The sequence below is a fragment of the Pagrus major genome, chromosome 18 (assembly GCF_040436345.1).
Source record: "Pagrus major chromosome 18, Pma_NU_1.0".
In the NCBI taxonomy this organism is placed as follows: Eukaryota; Metazoa; Chordata; class Actinopteri; order Spariformes; family Sparidae; genus Pagrus; species Pagrus major.
This window is the reverse complement of record NC_133232.1, coordinates 28,928,549-28,947,024: the sequence shown is the minus strand read 5'-3', so window position 1 is coordinate 28,947,024 and position 18,476 is coordinate 28,928,549. Positions and strand designations below refer to the sequence as shown.

Sequence of the window (18,476 nt, the reverse complement as noted above, 5' to 3'; positions counted from 1 at the left end):
TAATTCTCTGTAGGTTCATCACTACGAATGGCCCCTTTATATTGTCACATTCATATGATGTTTATATTATAAAAATATTGATTATAGCCACTTTAACACAAGGTTTATATCTTTCATAGTAGCATGGCCAAGTAGACGAGGCTACTTTCATTACAGAATGACTTCCAAAGTCCCTTTCTATGGAAGAATGGCTCCCAAACTGGAGGCAGTGAGGTGAGACGGTGAGTGAACATGACCAGTGGGAAAAATTCAACCCGTAACATTTTGTTACCAGGCAGGAATGATCGGTCAGCAGGAGGAAAACGCATTAGTCACGCAGAACTGATTGTGTATCAATCCAAGATAAAACTGTAAAGCTTTTCCTCATGACAAAAGCAGAAAGGCCAGCATGTTTATTACCAAACGATGACAACTGTTTATCTTCCAGAATAAAAAATAAGAGACATGAGACCAGGGTGCAACAGAAATTATTTAAGGCTCTGTTAAATCCTCAGCTTCAAAATAACAAAAACCCCAAAGAACAATGTACCATGTATCCTGAAAAGTCACAAAAAGCGAAAACTAGTATAAAATTAAGAGTTTAAAACTGGCTACCCATGTCATTAGATTTTAATAAATATGTTACTATAAGAAAAAGAAAAAAGTTAAATCTGATTAACTGTGCCAGAACTTTTATCAAACCACATTGCAGCGGGAGTTACTTGATGACAAGAAAATCAGCGTCTCCTGAATTTAAAGCAACACACGTCATGTAGTCAAACACAAATATGCACTGTGAGCTTCCTTTGGTCGTTCCAAAATCATCTTCCCACAGAGACTCCTCGAGAAAACTGAAAATGGAAGACCTGCGTCCACGAGATTCATGCCTTGCAGAGACTCTGACAGAATTCAGGCTAAAAACAGTAAAATGGCTCTTCCTTATCACTTCAAGTTGATTTAGTGGAACATTTTCAATTTCGAGCATGCGTGTTTTCAGATGAGTTTAGCTGCTTCAGGCTACTGCGATGGTGAAAAGGTAAATGCTCGAACCGCAGGGCGGCAGAGTGGACTGATGGAAATGTTACAGGGTTAATCCACAAAGTCGAACATCCTGTCTATGTTTCCAGAAGCTTAAAAAAAAAAATCTACTGTAGGTCAGACTTGCTGCAGTCTCTGCCTGTTAACGTTACTATTTTAGACGAGATTTTCAAAATAAAGCGAGCAGTATACCTGGGCAGCAGCAAACTGGTCGAAGTATGCATGCTTAAAAGTCAAAATGTTTCAATACTATGAAATACTTTGTCAAATTCCAAACTTGAGACATAATACAAGTAATAATAAAGTATATAATAGAGATTAAAGCAGCTTTAAAAAGAAGCTGCAACCTCACAAACACTCCTGCTTATTATTTCAAGGATACTTTAGACTAAAAGGGGGAAAAAAAGACTGAAATTCACAGATGGCCGTTCTCGCTCATTAAAAGTCTGTCTGTCTGACTCCATTCTGGGTCATCGCAAAGGCCGTTAAGGTTGCAGCAGAAACGTCTTTAAACAGTTATGATATCAAAAATAGGACCGACGTCTTTCCTGTCAGATGCTCTGTGATAGACAGTCAGAAACCACATTGAACAGAAACTTAACCGGCTTTAAGCGGCAAGTTTTTGTCTTTAGGCTCAAAAGTCAGGTTGTCCAAGTTCATGTTTCATCAAAATCCTCGTGGTGATCCAGACAGATGATGTATCTGCACAGAGAGAGAAAACAAACAGGTTTAAATGGCTGAGAACTGGCTTTCTCTGTGTGGGCAGTGGTTAACAGGCAACATCTGTCACTGGATCTAAGTGAACTTCCTGTTTTGGAACATAATTTCTTTTTCAGGATGTCACATTTTCCTCTTTGTACGGCTCGGCTCACAGGGCTGTCTGCTTCATTAGTCCCTACTCTTCAGGGTCTTTTCCCTCTCGGCCCCGAGCTGCTCAGTTCTTCATGCCACATACTTTCTGCGATCTTATGATAACAAGCTAAACCAACGGTTTGCGCGGAGCGGCACCACCCACTCGTCGTTCTCACTTCCAACCGAACCTCTCCTCTCCCTTACACTGCACTGAAAACGCCACACAGTCATCCATGTGTCACATTTCTCCTCAGCTTGTGAACCGTTTCTACACAGCCACTGCAGGGACATTTTATCACATTTTGTAAAATAAGTGAGCGGCCAACAGTGCTGTGTTTGTGAGCTCTTTGGCACAGCTCGAGTATGAATGCAAGCATGCAGTGGAAGATAGGAATGGATGTGCTTGTACCTCTTCCTCACTGTACCACACAGGCCGTGCAGCACTGCTCCTGCTTCTCCGGCAGCGTGGAATAATTCATCTGTCGGACGATCTCTGCGAACAGCTCGTCCACCATAGTCTTGCTCTTGGCAGAAGTTTCAATAAAAGGGCAGCCCCACTCTTGAGCCAGAGCACGACCATCTGACCCAGCGACCTCACGCTCAGACTCCAGGTCGACCTTGTTCCCGACCAGGATCAACGGCACCTTCTCGAAGCGCTTCACTCGCACTATTTGGTCTCGCATTGGTCTGATGTCCTAAAAGATGAAGACGGAGAGGATATGAGAGGCCAATGTGGTTGCTTTGCACTTCCATCCATGCTTCAAACTTTTTCTTAAACAGATTTTTAACATGTAGTTCATTCATACTGGAAGATTTAAATCAACAAATAAATGTTATGTTTCTTTCTCTGGGTAAAGTTAACTGCCGACGATGCTCCAAAGTTGCACTTGGATTTTTGGTATTGCATCATTTCCTGTCAGTAGAAAACACTCAAGTATTTTGTACTGCAAAAACTGCAATCATTGAGATTTAGAAAATATTACATATAGTGAACAAACCAGTAGATAGTATGTAATTTAGGACACATCATATCATGATACCTTCCCTTGTTTAACTTCATCATTACACAAGCATCGCTGTCTTAATCAAACATGTTAATCATGGTATTTTTTCTTGTTTTTAAGTGGCATTTCATTGCTTTGAGTTTTTTGTTAAAATACAGTTTGGCCAGATTGAAACGTTTTGGTTACTACGAGGCAAAGATGCGACCTCTTTTTCCTGCCCGCTGACAGCTTAGCCAGTTTATAGATGTTTTACATTATGTATGTTTGTTTAAAAAGTCTCCATGAGCTTCCTTGTACAATGTTTAAATGTCTGTCATGCTCTCTATAATGTCCCTTAAAATCACTTCATTGTGCAGTGAATAAATTAAGCACTGATTCCTCCTTTTCAGAATAATTTTCAGGCATTATTTGTCACTAAAGTTACAAATACACTGCAGAGTCTACGCAATTACTGTATTGCAACACAACAGGTACCACAAATGACTACAGATTGCTACCACAGCGCCACTGGCTTTAAATGAACACCCCTAAATCAAATATTTACATCTTTGACCAAACTGATTACAGTCTTTAAAGTGACGATCTGACGGTGCAGGGCTCAGCCATTAGCAGCACTCATTACATGGGTAGCACAGCATGAATCACACCCTAAATGCCCTGATTTACTACCCAGCTATGATCAGCGTCCACCTGCGTGTGAGCTAAGGTGTCCTGCACACCAGGTACCTGGAAAGACTGCTGGTTGACCAGGCTGTAGACCAGGATGAAGCCCTGTCCGTTCTTGATGTACAGGTCTCTCATGGAGGCGAACTGCTCCGTCCCCGCCGTGTCGAGGATCTCCAGCACGGAGGGCGACGAGTCCACCTCGATCTCCTTTCGGTAGAAGTCCTCGATGGTCGGGTCGTATTTCTCGATGAAGGTGCCGGTGACAAACTGGACGGTCAGCGCGGACTTGCCGACGCCGCCGCTGCCCAGCACGACCACTTTGTATTCTTTCATCGGGGCGGTCGAGGCAGGCTAACGTAGCAGCTAACGACTTAGCTACACTGCTATACTCGCTCCAGAAACATTTATCAGGCCTTTTTTTTTTTAAAGAGCTAGCGAGCGAACTGACAAAACGTAAGGCGATGTAAAATAACTCTCCTTCGTTCACATACACCCGGGTGTGGCGCTCATACTCGGTTTTTCCCTCTGTTTCCTCGCTAGCTAGCGAGTAAAAGTTGCTGTCCGTGGACGTTAACTCTGGCGTTAGCTAGCCGCAGAGCTAGCTCGCTTCTGGCTAAATTCACGCTGTCCCATGCTCGCGCCTCGAGCCTTTACATCCGATCCGTGGAGCACAAGAACCGGGCTCTCATCGGCGAACCTGCTGCCGAGCTACAGACAGCAAGACAGGGTGATACACATTACACTTCCCCTACAGACGGCATGCCAATTCCCACACACACTCACACTCACACACACACACACAGGCAGGCAGCCCCGCCGGTGTCGCAAAACGCAGCGCTGGCTGTGTCCGTCCGTCCGGGCCTGGTTCTGGTTCCGGCCCGGCCCAGCGCTTCGGCACCCCGGCGTGCTATCGATGGATAAACCGCAGCTTAAATATTATAATCCGAGGGTCCATTGGCTGTGGTTTGCTGCTGCTCCGGTGTGTGTTTGACTCTGCTCGGGAGCCTTGATCACAGAAAGGAAAGCTTTTCTCCACAGACTGATTTCCTGAAGCTAACAGCCCCACTTCCGGTTAGGACAACACGACTTCCGGCCAGCCTGGTTTCAGAATAAAAGCATCTTCTAGCCCTAAATAATAGAAAAAAATCACGACTCCTATCACCAAGTTTATTTATATTTATATACACGGGTAATGTATTATATTTCATGGTAGTCAGTATTTGGACTTCAGAATACCACTAAAGTAAGAAGTAAGAACATTTTGATTTCTAATCTGTGTGTTTTACCACCTACTAGTCAGATGTTTTCAGATTAAAGGTCATGCAATCAAATAATACTGAATACAAATAATACTCTGATAACAGTTGTAGAGTCAACCATTTGAATTGAATACAAATAAACTTAAGGGGTGTCTACGGAAGCCCTAAAGAGCAAGTGAGAATTTTTTTTTAAGTCTGATCTAAATTATTTCTTCTTCTGAGTATGACTTAGTATCTGGTGGGGGGAAAAAAGTTTTGCCAGGATAATCTTTGTAAGTCCCTTTATTGCTTTTTTTACTTTACTTTTTTCTTTCAGGAGAAGATGGGAATTTAAGGAACTTTGAAAGATTATCCTGGCAATTTTTCTTTTTTAAATTTAGATCAGAGAATTAGAAAATAGATCACCAGAAAGAAAAAAAATAAAAATCACTTACCCCTCAGGGCTTGAGTAGGTGTCCTAGTGGGCATACCTTCTAATTGGATTAAGACAATCTAACACCAGCTGTCCTCCCTTGACTTTTTTTGCTACAGTGATGTATAAGTGTACTCCAGGTTATGTCAGGACACTGTGAAATCCCAGGCAGGTGTGGTTATAGATGCAACAGACTTGACACTTTAAATGAGAAAGGCCAGTGAAATACATTTCAAACTGTTATTAGGTACTCTACAAAATGTATGACATACAGATTTTAGGGTTGTCTCATGGTCCTAGAAATTGTAGGTATTAGCCTACATCCTTTTCAGAAGTAATTATTAAAACTCTTGCTTTGACAGAGTGGAACTGCAGTTATATATGTAATATTTCATTATACCGTGCAGGTCCATGTTACATACTTATATCAGTGCAGTAACGAACAACAAAACACACCACAGGAGGATCACAATTATGAGTTTTATTAAAGGTCAAACAGAAATCGCAGAACTCATCATAGGCACAGTAACTTACTCTTAATAGCTATACACTGCAAAATAAATTGGCATGTAGCACAGCAGCACATACAAGCACCACAAGCAGAAAACAGAGTGAAACAATAGATGACTAAGAAACAGCAGTCACTTTCGAGTCTGTCCTAGAGTGTCAGAGAGAGTTTTTCATATGGCTTAGTCCTGAACAGTCTTTGGCCCTCGTCATCTTCCACAGGTTACCAATTAGTCATTCAATGAACCCGATTTAATAACGACTCACCAACAAAAGATTTTAAATAAAGGGATACGTTTTACACACACTCGATACATGTGTTGTTTTAAGTCAATTTGAATGTAGAAAGTAAAAAAGAAAACTACACCTTGCATGATAAAGGCACAATTACAACTGAATCATTTTTAAATAATGGCAACAAAAAAAAAAATCAATTTCACAACAAAATCACAATCTTAAACATGTTGGTGACTGGAAACCCGAAGTGTTTAAGTCCACTCCACATGTACTTTTCCCCACATGTGGAGTCAGAGGGCTTTGAACCGATTCACCAGAATGACTCAGTCAATCCACCACTAGGACAAGTGCCATGGCAACAAAATCGCTGGCTTTAATAGCAATTGAAGAGCGTCACGTGTCCAAATCTGAAGGAACAGAGTTGCGTAAGGAGGATGTTGCTGCTGCTGCAAGAATAGCAGTTGGAAAACCAGGTTGTTTGCAATTTTGACTTAAATCCTGAGGAGAATTCAGATTTATTGTTGTTTTGGATAATGACAACAAGGAGGCAAAGCACAACTGATTTCAGAAAATGACAAAAAAGTAAAGTGAATTAAAAACCCTGTGAACACGTCTAACATCAATGTCCCTCTAGTCCAGTCTGATTTTTTTTTCCCAGCCTGCAGGTGGAGCCACTCTGTGCTTTAATTTGGTGCATCACTGGACTGCACCTGCACTTGTGTATTCATGATGAGCATTTAAGGACAAGGTTACTGGTTTATTACACATGTTCCAGACTGATTTTTTCCTCTAATCCACCTCTCTTGTTTGAGATATTATTGAACCAAAAATAAATGAACAGAAAAAAGCTTTTTTAAAGCAAACCATTCATGATTGACAGCTAGGCAATGTCATGCTTGGCAAAGAACAGGGCTCTAGCAAACAAACAAAAGGACAAAGAAATGTTTTTATACTGTAATAAAATGATAGACATACTCATATCATTAACAATACATTGATTTGATTTTTAATCAACTCTTTTATCTATATTTATTCAAAATAAATTTTGAGTATTTTGACATAGTTATGTACATAAGTGCAAACAAGGTGAACGTCACACATTCGTATACACCTCAGCAAGGATCGACATCACCCAGCACAGCTGGGCAGGAAGAGGCTTCTGGACCGCTCTCTTGGCCAAAACGGAAACAGAACTCACTAATGAAAGCTCACGCCGCCATACAGAGGACACTGAGCGAGGACCGCTCGGTCTGCAGGAGGTAAACAGTGAGGATTGCCGACTCGTTGAATTTTACAGAAAAAGATGAAGATCTTTCAATCAGTCCAAAAGCCTCTTCACCTCCCTGACAGATAGGTGTTAGCTTTAAAAGCCAAAGTCCATTCTTATTTCTCAAAAACACCATGTACAAGAACAAAAACATACAATTAAGGTCAAATAAACAAAACAAAATAAACACCTGATCTCCCCTAAGGACCTTTGGATATTACAAGGATTTAAGTTTTCCATACAAAATATTTAATCACTTTGCGATAACAAGACAAACTAATTAGACATTCCCTTTTTGAATAAGTTAGTGTTGTATGTTATTTCAATGAATGTGAAAAAAATCACAATTAGGATAATAGAAAGGTAGCCATGTTGTCATTTTGTTGCCACAGCAACAGCAACTATTACCATTAACAATGACTCCATCATTGTATACAAATGATTTTCATATTATATCTTTTTTCTTGTCGGTCTACACAAACTATTAACTATGTATAAATGAGTTTTTTTTTTTTATTTCCATGCTGTGTTTTTTTCAATGTCAGATAAAAAAAAGTTTAACTTACCATTAATACATGTGACTTTCATACACAGCTATCACATCTTTATACAGTGATCGAGAAATAAGGCCCTTTGTTTTGTGCCCCGGGCAACAGAAATATGCTCAGGACTGAATTAACTGTCCACATGCTAAAGGATCTGGTCACTGGACACAATGATCAGAGCATTTTGCATATTCCAGTGTGATGATAAATGACAGTATGGGAAAAATACAACGTGGCCTAAAGGAAGTAACAAGAGAACGAGAGAGGGAAAGAGGTAAAAACTATTTTTTTCTCGCAGCACACCACAATTCCCCTAACTAACACACTCTTGTGCATCAATACATACGTCTAAGTGTACTTAAAAATTCAAATGCCCTCAACAGGCACAATTTATTAATCAAGTATTCTGTTTTTTTTTTCCAGCTGGACAGCAATTAGTGAAGGCATAACGATGTAAAGGGGAGAGGAGACGAAGGCTAAAGAGAGAGGGGGGGGTCTTCTTGGCTGGACAAAGCTATTCTTTCAAAGCTGTAAGATTTAGACAAAATCATTTGTCTGGACATTCTGATCATCAATTTCATCGAGTAGGAGAGGAACAATTCTGCTGCTCAAAACACTCAAAAACAGGTAAAGAAGTACCAAAAAGTACATTTCTTTACAGCTGTACAATAACAGGCATTTAACGGGGCTCCGTACTGTTTAATCCACTGTGTAGATAAAAAGTATATGGTAGTTTCAATAAATACTTAAGAATATATGCATATTCACTTTCTTCTTGAAGGTTAAATGAGAAGATTGATATCACTTTTATGTCTGTATGGTAAATATTAAGCTGGAACCAGGAGACAATTAGCTTAGCTTAACATTAAGACTGGAAGCGGGAAAAACATCCACTTGATCCATCCAAAGTAGAAAGAGACTGATAAATTGGCTTATAATATCTTATATTATATCTGTTGTATGTATCTTGCTCATAGTCTTTAAAAAAAACAAACTAAAAAAATCTAGGGGATCCATGACAAGATTTTTTGTTAGTGTTTATGTTGAAAGAAAATGTCTATCGGCTGATATATTGTTTTAAGTTTTTTAAAAAACATAAATATCGACATCAGTATGGGGCTCGAAAAACCGAGCTGAGCTATAGTACAACCTTACAAAAAAGCGCCTAACAACACTTATAAAGCTCACTAATTAACACATTATATCTTGTTTATTTAATTTGTACAAAAACCAAATTGCAACTATTTGTTTTCTTTAGAGGGAGTTGGTGTTTTTGCATTTTCACACCAGGTCAGCAAAAAATGTGCATGTAGTTGAACTTTGCTGTGAGTCTCTGGTGAGTGCTGAGGTCAGTGTGCTGACCTGGATTCAAACACACAGACGCCCTTGGTGTGTACCGGTCCTTGCTAGCCATCGGCTAATGCACAGTAAAGTAATCGGGCTAAGTTTCTGTGTGAACACCCCATTACATCCCGACGGCTGATCCCTCCACCCAGAACCTCTCTGCAGAGTGTCTGTAGCTGTGGTTCTTGTTGCCTGGCAACCTCACTGTGCACAGCTGTTGATCTCTGCAGAGCTCTGTTTACTATCCGCCATTTTGTTTGAGCGTTCGAAATCTGTCCAGTCTTACAGAAAAGAAATTAGCGTTGAATGACTCGGCTGTCAGTGATGATGCAACACTCCGCCGTGAGTCTTTTTTTTTTATATCTGGGTACTGATTAAACAAACACACAATGTGCTGTTGTGTGTATTTTGTCACTTCTACACAATTTAAGGCTTGCCATTTCCCCGTTTTCAGCCATCGTGCTTTTCTCATTGGCTGGGTTAACACTAATGGGAGTGCAGTATCGATCTTCTCATCTAACTCCGAAAGGACAGCGAACACGCGTATTATTCCTTTAGAGGACACATTTATGTCAATTCAGCGTCAGCTTAAGGTCGCTGCAGTTAAGGACGCGCGCTGATCGGGGCGCTCCGGATGGTAACGTTCACCCATCCAAACCCAGGGAGGTGGTGCTTCTAACTTCTAACGCCCCCCCCATTGAACACAGCTGACAGAAACAAGGACTGCAAATATGGGGGAGAACTGGCCAATCCACATCATGTGAAAAATGAAAAAAAAAAAAAAGGCATAACAAGTGGATTTTCTCAATTTTGTCCAATGATTATAACATTGTTTATAGGTGCATTCTGGGCACTTTGGGTTCTTTCAAAGGTAGGGGTACAAAAACTGACTAGCAAGAAATGGTACTGTAATGTACGATTCTGCTCTACCTTCTCTGAGAGTGAAAGATATTTCTAAAAGTAGTCACACCACTCATTGACATTAAATATAAATCTATATAACAATACACATACTTTAATATGTCTTAACACAGTATCAGCATGGTACCTATGTGACCTCAGAAATAGTCTATATATAGTGAATCATTACATTTCAACATGCCTGTCTTTTAGAAGGGCATGAGTAATTTTTGCATTAGATACATTCACGACACAATAACATTATTTAAAATGAATAATGCTCAGTGGGAAATGCCTTAATATCTGCAGCATTTTCAACTAACCAAATATGTGATTCATTGTCTCTGTCGACACACTCATGTATGCACACAACACACTGATTTATCTGTTTACATAAACGATGAGGCAGCACAGCTGTCTCAGAGAAGAAACTAGTACAGAGGTGATTTACTGTTATAATAATAATGTACCAAATAACACATCTATCTTTGAGCACTGGTCTGTTTCTTACAGTGTACTGACAGTGGTGGTTCGAGGAGACTTGAAAGAGGCACATTTGAATTTGGATAAAAGTGATTTCAGCCCAGTTTCCAAAGCTGTTACGTTCAATTTCACAGGTCTACAGGCGTCTGGATACCAAAACTCCAACCGGTTTGTAATTTCTTTCACCATGAAACATCAAACAGGTGATTTATTCCTCCGTCTCCTGGCTTTACCGTAACAACTGTGGCTTGCCATATTCTGCGTCTGACGACAAAAAGGGCACATCAGTAGAAAAGACGACACATTATAAACGCAGACAGGACATTTTCAAGTTCTAAGCTTTCTCCCTGAAGAGCCGTGAAACATAAAAATCTCTGTGCCACTTGTTCGATCCAAAAGCCGCATGAAAGGAGACAATTACACCAAGAAACTGGGCTTTTTTTTTAAATACATCTCTGCATTTGAGCGGGAGACATTTATTTGGAGGAATTATTCAGGTATTGCATTGAATGGGGGGAAGCTCCTTGCATATACCACCACTTGGCACACACAGACTTTAGGCACAACAAATCCAGCTTCAATCTTGTGCAATAACTCCCGACATCAGGTGTAAAAGTTTGAGAGGTGCCAATTATACAAGTCTGTAATCTTAGATATGACCCTCAGGAATATTGTTTGGTGTTTACTATGATTTCAGGTGAGTTGGACACAGGAAATCGGGCTCTACGCCTCTCGATTGTCATTCTTTTACACCATGTTTGGATATCGCTTCATGGAGGAAACAGGACAAACCTTCCTTTTTCTCTCACTGAAAAATGATTCTTGACAGCTAAGAAACAATCACTGATCAGACATCATGACTAAAGACACCTCAACCTCAAATTCATCCATTTTAATAATTTGAGCTGTCTGGTTTATTACCTGTAGAGTTTTCCAGAGACAGGCCCTCATACAGAAATCTTGACCTCACCTGCTTTAAGGCAGTTTGTTTCTTAAATCAAGAAATTAAGAGCCACATTCTTAAAAATCTCTCAACTCGGCTCCTTTTATATCGCAGTGATTGTATCCGAATTTGGGCTGTTGCGTTACATGAAAACGGTGCCGTCAGTATCCGATACTGACACTGAAAGCAGGGGACAAAAACTGATTCAAGTCTTAATCAACATTTAAGAACTGGCGATGTGTTATTACTAGATTTTTATGCACAGTATTTTGTAATAACAGATATCGTCTTCAATTGCAAATATGTTAAAGTGTTTAGTTTTTTTTTTGGGGGGGGGGGGGGGACTCAGTCTCCTCTGCAGCTGAGCAGAAAAATCAAAGGCACAAACAAATCAACAACAAGTCATCAGGCAAGATGAGACCATGAGAACAAACTGATGGTAGACACGTAGTACAACACAAACATCTGTAGCCATCTGGAAACGTAAACATGACATGATATGAAACACTCTTTCATTTCGACAACACGTGATGGTTGTAGACCTGCGGCACGTCCGTTTGCCGCTCGGATGGTCTCAATTTCCAGAATTTGCTTTTTAGAGTTTCTGACTTTGGAACAGTCAAATGTGTTGGGTTGCCTCGTGTGATGGCTCCAACCCATAAAGGGCATTTAGTCTTAAATGTTTGTGTGTAATAGTGTGTGTGTGTGTGTGTGTGTGTGTGTGTAGTAGTGTGTGTGTGTGTGTGTGTGTGTGTGTGTGTGTGTGTGTTTCTGGTGCACTTTTAAGGTGTGGGCATGTATGGCTGTAAGAAGGAGGGAGCTCTATTGCTCAGCCTGATCGAGTCAGTATGCATCAGGATGGCTGCTTTAAAGCAACAGTAATACGTCCAGGCTTGTATTGCGTGAACAATCGCAGCTTTTCTAACTTTCATTACATCTTATAACAAGTTTCACGTTGCCACTCAGTCAGTGTGCACTGTAGGTGAGGCACATTGTTTGCTGCATTCAGATAGATGACCGCCCTGGTAGTGCGCAGGCTTCAGGGACTTTAACTGGGGTTTCGGGAAAGGCTTACTGAGTTTAGCGCCACCGGAGCCGCCACCAGCAGTTTGGGGACGGGACAGAAATGGGTTTCCATGGGAACGCACTGGAGCTCCACTGGATCGGGGGTCAGAAGCTCCGAGGGGTCTACTGGAAGAGAGAGAGGGAGGGGTGAGAGGAGGAGCAGTGAATTCACAAAGACACAAAGATCTTGGATCAGTCACCTGCAGGAGAGGATTCAGTGAGATTAAGTCAGAGTGCAAAATGATTTTTCAAATAACCACCACATCAAGTGGTCAAGGAGCAATGAGAAGATGTATCATCATTGTTGGAATAAAGCTGCCAACTGCCATTTAACTACTTAAATTGTACACAATTATGTGTCAATAATTTCATTCTAGTGGGAGAGACTGCAGGTGAAAATATGTTTTTTTTGTGTACTGACCAATTTTTTTGAGATTGAGATTTTGGCCAATGTTTTTTTTCACACTAGTGGAAAGAAAACATCCAAAATAAACAGACTTAGCAATTTTTTTTTTTTTAGATCGTATCATTTGCATGTTTAAAAATAAATATGAGGAAACTTGTATAAAGAAAAAATTGTCTTAATATAAGTAATCACTCGATGAAGTTTCATGGTGATATCTATTAGTTAAAATTGTACCCTGTTCACCATTTCTTATCTAAAACTGTCTGTTTTTAAAGACTGGTTTGTTGAAATACCATTCACGCCCTGATTTATACAACATTTTATTCCTACAAACATGGAAAATTAATTTTCTGTGGTTGTTGAAAGTATTTTCTGATTTATAGAGTGATTAAGAGATATAAAAGTGGACATTTTGGAGAAAGTGAGATAAGCGTTTTTCACTGGACAGCAACAATATTTTAACACATGATGTCAGAAAACTTGTAAAAAGAAGAAATAATCATCGTCATGTAAGAAATCAATTGGGGAAGTTTCATGATATCTATTCATTCATTTTTTATGCCCTGCTCACCTTCACCTGTAGGGTCTCCCCTTACCAGGTACAAAAAAAAAAGATTTCGACCAGTAAAACTCTCCATCAACACATGAAATATGGTGTAAATAATAGAAAAATATCACGATGGATATTGGAAAAAATATATATATTGCAAAGATATTTTTTCCTATCTTTTTCATGCTATTTGGCGAATTTTGCCATGAAATGTGTCCCAATCTACAAAAGAGAAGTCAAATGAGGACTTTTTGTGAAGGGGAATTCACTTGGAACAAGATGAAAGTATTTTAATTAAAGCAGGAGTATTAACGAGGCCAGAGCACATACTTTATGTCCATAGATTACACAGAAGACAGAGACAGACAGTGGCTCTACAGCAGACTACAACATTTAGATGAAAACAGTTCCCTGTTCGGAGATTCTTCTCAGAATAAACGCTGTTTTCATTTGCTCACAACACAACAGACTGAAAAGTGAGGACAGATGAAATGTGAACATAATACATGTGACACTACAGGCAGGTGTTTCTTTAACCTGATGAAAGAAAGACTATGAACTCAGAACCTCCTGAGCTAAAATAAAAAGAGAACTGAAATGAAAGAGCAAACCTGATTCGAGGCGGCAGATTCAGCGAAAGGAACATTGGTGACTGGGGTCGAAGCCGACGAAACAGTGGAGGTTGTGGCACCGTGCATCATGGGAACTTTTATTCAGGCGAGTCAGACGAAAGACAGAGGACGAGGATGTGGGCGGGGAGGAGGAGGGGGGGGGGACAGGAATGATATGGTTACCATGGCAAAATGTGAAGGATCAAAAGTCATGGCACAAGTCCAGTGATATTGCCAGGATGAACAAGTATCAAGACACATGCATACAAAATAAGAGATAAAGAAAATTACAGATTTAATTAGCCAACCGCTTACAAAATAAAAGAAAATGCATTGTTTCACCAACAAATGGTAATTAAACAAACAAGGCAATACACAGTCATACAATCTAATCAGACTGGAGTATCTGATAATTGTATTCAAATGGACAGGGCATGTGTATGAAGGGAGCAAATGATCCATAAGAGACAGTAAGCCTTTCAGTAATGCTGATAAAATCTTAAACTTTTTTTATTTGTGACTGACGATAAATTGAAGATAAACAGCTCACTTTCATTTTGCATTCAACTTATAAATGTCCTGTACTGAGCACACACATTAACTGGAATTTAAAATATATGTGAAATTATTATCTGCTTTCTATCAGCGACAGGTCAGTTAACCGAGATCACCTTTAAGGAGTTTTGTCAGAGAAAATAACCTCTGATGATTTCACTGCCTAATTCAGCCTCTTGTCAGGACTGTTTACAGGCATCATTGAGCTCTGCTGAAGCCTGACAACGACCATTTATTTGAATCAGGTGTGTCGGGGCAGGGAAACATTCAAAACATGCAGGGCAGGAGGCCCCAGGAACAGGACTGAAAACATTAACGCATACAGCACAAAATGCACTGAATAGACTTAAATAAACATGCAACATAATTAAATTGTTAGAAATATAGCTGCACTGGCCATCACTTATTTTTTTATGATTAAACCACAATTTACTCTGATATTTTGTGTATCATATTTGTGATTATTTTCATCACACAAACTGGCAAACATTACTCAATACTTTGCTCCATTAAGACTCGTTTTAAAGCCGTAAAAGCGACAAGAGGAAGAGTTACAGCCAGACCGTCAACTGCTGGCCTTCGTCCTGCTTCCCTGAGCTACCTGAGCTGCCTACACCTGCATGCACACATGCACACACACACCACGCATGCTCACACGGTGTTGAAATGACAAGGCAGACATGATGCTGTGGAAAAACAACGGGCTGAATGCTTCAAAATGAACGTCTATCATGTGGTCTTCAGTAGCTGACACAGTCATCTGTGGGATGTTCTCCCGAAGGACCAGAGCAGTCTGAGTTCATTACCTGCACATTTCATATTCTTTACATTACTGCTGAGCAACTACTGGTTTCTTTGGAGAATCAGTTTACAGAAACTTGGAGCTTGTCACTTTCCATCACCGTAACCTTACTGTCATATAATACAGCAACTCTTTTTCTCAGGAAAGAAGCTACCAAACCTACATTTTCATCCACGTTCTGGTTTTGATGAACTGAGCTTCAAGTTTTTATGTTTAATGTCTTCCTTTGATGCATACAAGAGAGTTTGCCCTAGTAGTCTAAGGGTTTAAGGCAGTGCCAAATCAGAGTAGGCTGCATGAGGCGTTAAAAGATAGGATTAAACAGACACCATGATAAACTCAAAAACACAAAATAATGACTGTTTCCGTCTGTTGCTATTCAACAACTGGCCCAACATAATCCAACACATATCGGGGCTACTACATGGCTTAAAATGTAATAATTTCAGTATGTGTAGCATGTCTGTTTTATGTTTTAAATCACTAATTACTTATGTTTTAATAAAACAAATTCAAAGTATTTTGTATTGTATTTTGACATATTTGATAAGCGAGTATTTGTAGTTTGTAACAAGATACTTTTGGCTGTATTTGTGCTCATAGGTAAAATTCTTCACGGTGATTAATTGATTAAAGAGTGATCATTAACATCACTAGTCTAATGAAACATTTCTTTGTAGGCCAGGGCATCTCTGCAGAAGTACAGTACTGCATTATAATGCTGTCTTGTCATACATTTTACATTTATTTAAAAAAATGGCAGCTTCTGCAATTTGGATATTGCACGTGACCATATGTAATATTTTAATAAATTGTGCAGCTGTATTTCACCACCTGTTCTTTGAAAATATAAGGTGAATAAGGATTCAAGCTGATGTATTTTCCATCACAGGAAAGTGCCACATTTCTGTGGTATGAATGAAAACAATCGGCTGCAGGAAAAATGCATTGAAACCCTGATATACTATTGCTTTGGAGAGCTGTTAGCAGTACTGTAAAACATACATGATTTGTAGGTAATTGGCTAAAACATGCTAACCAGTGCAGCCATGTTGTTTTACAATTAATCCATCAATCATTCATAAAGGCTTTGGTCCATCACTGCATATTATATGAGATAAAGCTGATCTACCGATGCTTCCTGAGGGCACCATGCACAGAACAGAGCCTGTCACATTATGAACCGCTACATGTGTGATGAATGGGAGCAGATGAGAAGGAACAGCAGGAGGAGGACGAAAAGAAAACAAAGAGGACAAAGAGTTGTGGTAAAGCTGTAATTGGCAACAGCAGGTCAACGCAAGTCAAGAGGTTAAAGCAGGAAACACAAGCGAGGCAGTCACAGTTAGTGCCGCACACAGAGACACAACGACACATCGACCAGTGAAGACAAGAGATAACTGCGTCCAGCTGATGAGCAGACAAGACGTGAAGCTTGAATCAGTATATTGTAGAAGTGGTTTATCCAAGCAGCAAGATATGAAGATGAACGTGAATGTGTGTGAGTATTGAGCACAGAGCAGGTACAGTGTGTGGGTGTTTTGGCTGCAGACCTCTGTGTTGTATAATTTAGGCATGCAGCATATCAATAATTCATGTCTGTCAGACTTCAAACATTTCACTGACCACTGTTTCTTTACAGTCAGCATCAGCTGAAAAATGTATTTTCAGTGTGATACCCAGCAGTGTCCCTTGTATCGTTACGTGCCAAATATATGTTAACTTAACATTTTAAGTCCATCTTTGTTCTTTTTTACTTTAGTTTTACATCTTTAGTTTCATCTCGGCTGCAACAATTGGGTATTTTCATTAATTGTTGAAAGATCAGAACATTTTAAAAAACAAAAAGGCAACTGCAACTGCATATCCTTCAAAACCTGGGCATTTACGTTACAGTCATCTGTAAGAGCAAAGGGGTTAGAACCAGAAAATATTTGGCATTTTATAGTTGAGAATTAATTCTCTAATAAATTACTTGACTTATTGTGAATGAAACTGTGAATGAAATGAATGTGATTTTTTACTTGTTTCCTAATTTGATCCAATAAAATGTGATAATACATTTTCAGCTGATGTCCTGTTCTTCAAGTCTGAATTAAACCCTTTAAATCAGGTCTCTCCTGATGTTAACTAACAAGCAGATGCAAAAAAACAAACAAACAAGAAACTCGTGGAAGGAAATTACAATCATGGGACTTTACATTTGAGTAGAGTAGTAGGATTGGTGCTGACTATCTCCTTAAGCTTTGTGTTTACGCTGCTCCTCTCACTAAATACTACTTTCGGCCAAAACACAGGCAACTTTGCTCTGAAATATATCTGGAACTTCAAAATCTAAAGGAACCTGCAATCCATGCACCAGCAGTCCCACATCATGGCCTTCAGATGTGTTTGTCTATTGACTGTGGCTTCACCAACTCTCATCACACGTCAGGCGAGAGTGAAGCAAATGCAAGCAACACAATGAAAGAAGGGAAGCGTGGCGTGATAGAGGGGTAAAGGCGAGCAGCAACAGTGACTACGTTTACATAAAATGCTACGTTTTTTGCCCTAATTCTGAAAAAGAAAAATATTCTGGCTAAGCTGTTTACATGGCTAATGTAAATGAATTTACCACTTATACTTTTGGTGCCAAAACAGGTGTTTTAAAGGGGCACTATGTAGTTTTGGAGAAGAAATATAAACTCAGAATTTTAATATTATAAACACATAAATATTTATTTCATAACTGAATAAACAAGCTGCTCTCAGAGGAAAATAAGGTCCCCAGAACACTGTTTGAAGCTAGAAAGGTGGCAGGGTCCGCCACATATAAACAAAGTAAAACAGTATGAAATTGTGTTGTACTTTAAAGTCAGTTTGTTTATTCAGTTAATGAAAAATCAGTCAATGAAGATCTTTCTCTTCTGATTAAAATTTCTGCCTATAAGCCAAAATATGACCTCTTTTTTAAGCGTTGTCAAAATGGTTTTAAAATAGAAAGTTGAACCTAAAGAAATGTAAAGTTGCAACATAACAAAACGTAAAGTTGCAACATGTCCGTGGTTTGTG

The 18,476-nt window shown here is 39.5% G+C and overlaps 2 protein-coding genes across 3 annotated transcripts in view; both read right to left on the bottom strand.

Moving 5' to 3' along the window:
- Nucleotides 1–456: 456 nt before the first annotated feature.
- Nucleotides 457–4,596, bottom strand: rap2c (RAP2C, member of RAS oncogene family). The gene is made up of 3 exons (XM_073487294.1): nucleotides 3,600–4,596; nucleotides 2,279–2,564; nucleotides 457–1,719 (listed from the first exon to the last, which is right to left on the bottom strand). The coding sequence occupies exons 1-2, from the start codon at nucleotides 3,870–3,872 to the stop codon at nucleotides 2,286–2,288; spliced, it is 552 nt and encodes a 183-aa protein (XP_073343395.1). The 5' UTR covers nucleotides 3,873–4,596; the 3' UTR covers nucleotides 457–1,719; nucleotides 2,279–2,285.
- A 1,080-nt stretch (nucleotides 4,597–5,676) lies between these two features.
- The window catches only part of mbnl3 (muscleblind-like splicing regulator 3), a 33,064-nt gene continuing 20,264 nt past the window's right edge, over nucleotides 5,677–18,476 (bottom strand). Inside the window, exons 7-8 of one of the 2 annotated variants that reach the window (XM_073486665.1) lie at nucleotides 14,069–14,163; nucleotides 12,543–12,627 (exon numbers count right to left, since the gene is read on the bottom strand). In XM_073486665.1, the coding sequence (XP_073342766.1) occupies nucleotides 12,625–12,627; nucleotides 14,069–14,163 (98 nt within the window). In that variant the 3' untranslated portion in view covers nucleotides 12,543–12,624. Of the gene's footprint in view, nucleotides 12,628–14,068; nucleotides 14,164–18,476 lie in introns of both variants that reach the window. The other variant, XM_073486666.1, reaches the window with a different exon arrangement.

Bases quoted from the DNA above. Each gene is read 5' to 3' on its own strand.
- rap2c (XM_073487294.1), bottom strand. From the start codon at position 3,872: ATGAAAGAATACAAAGTGGTCGTGCTGGGCAGCGGCGGCGTCGGCAAG. The intron at 2,565-3,599 runs GTACCTGGTGTG...TTCATCTTTTAG, and splicing joins TCAACCAGCAGTCTTTCCAG to GACATCAGACCAATGCGAGA.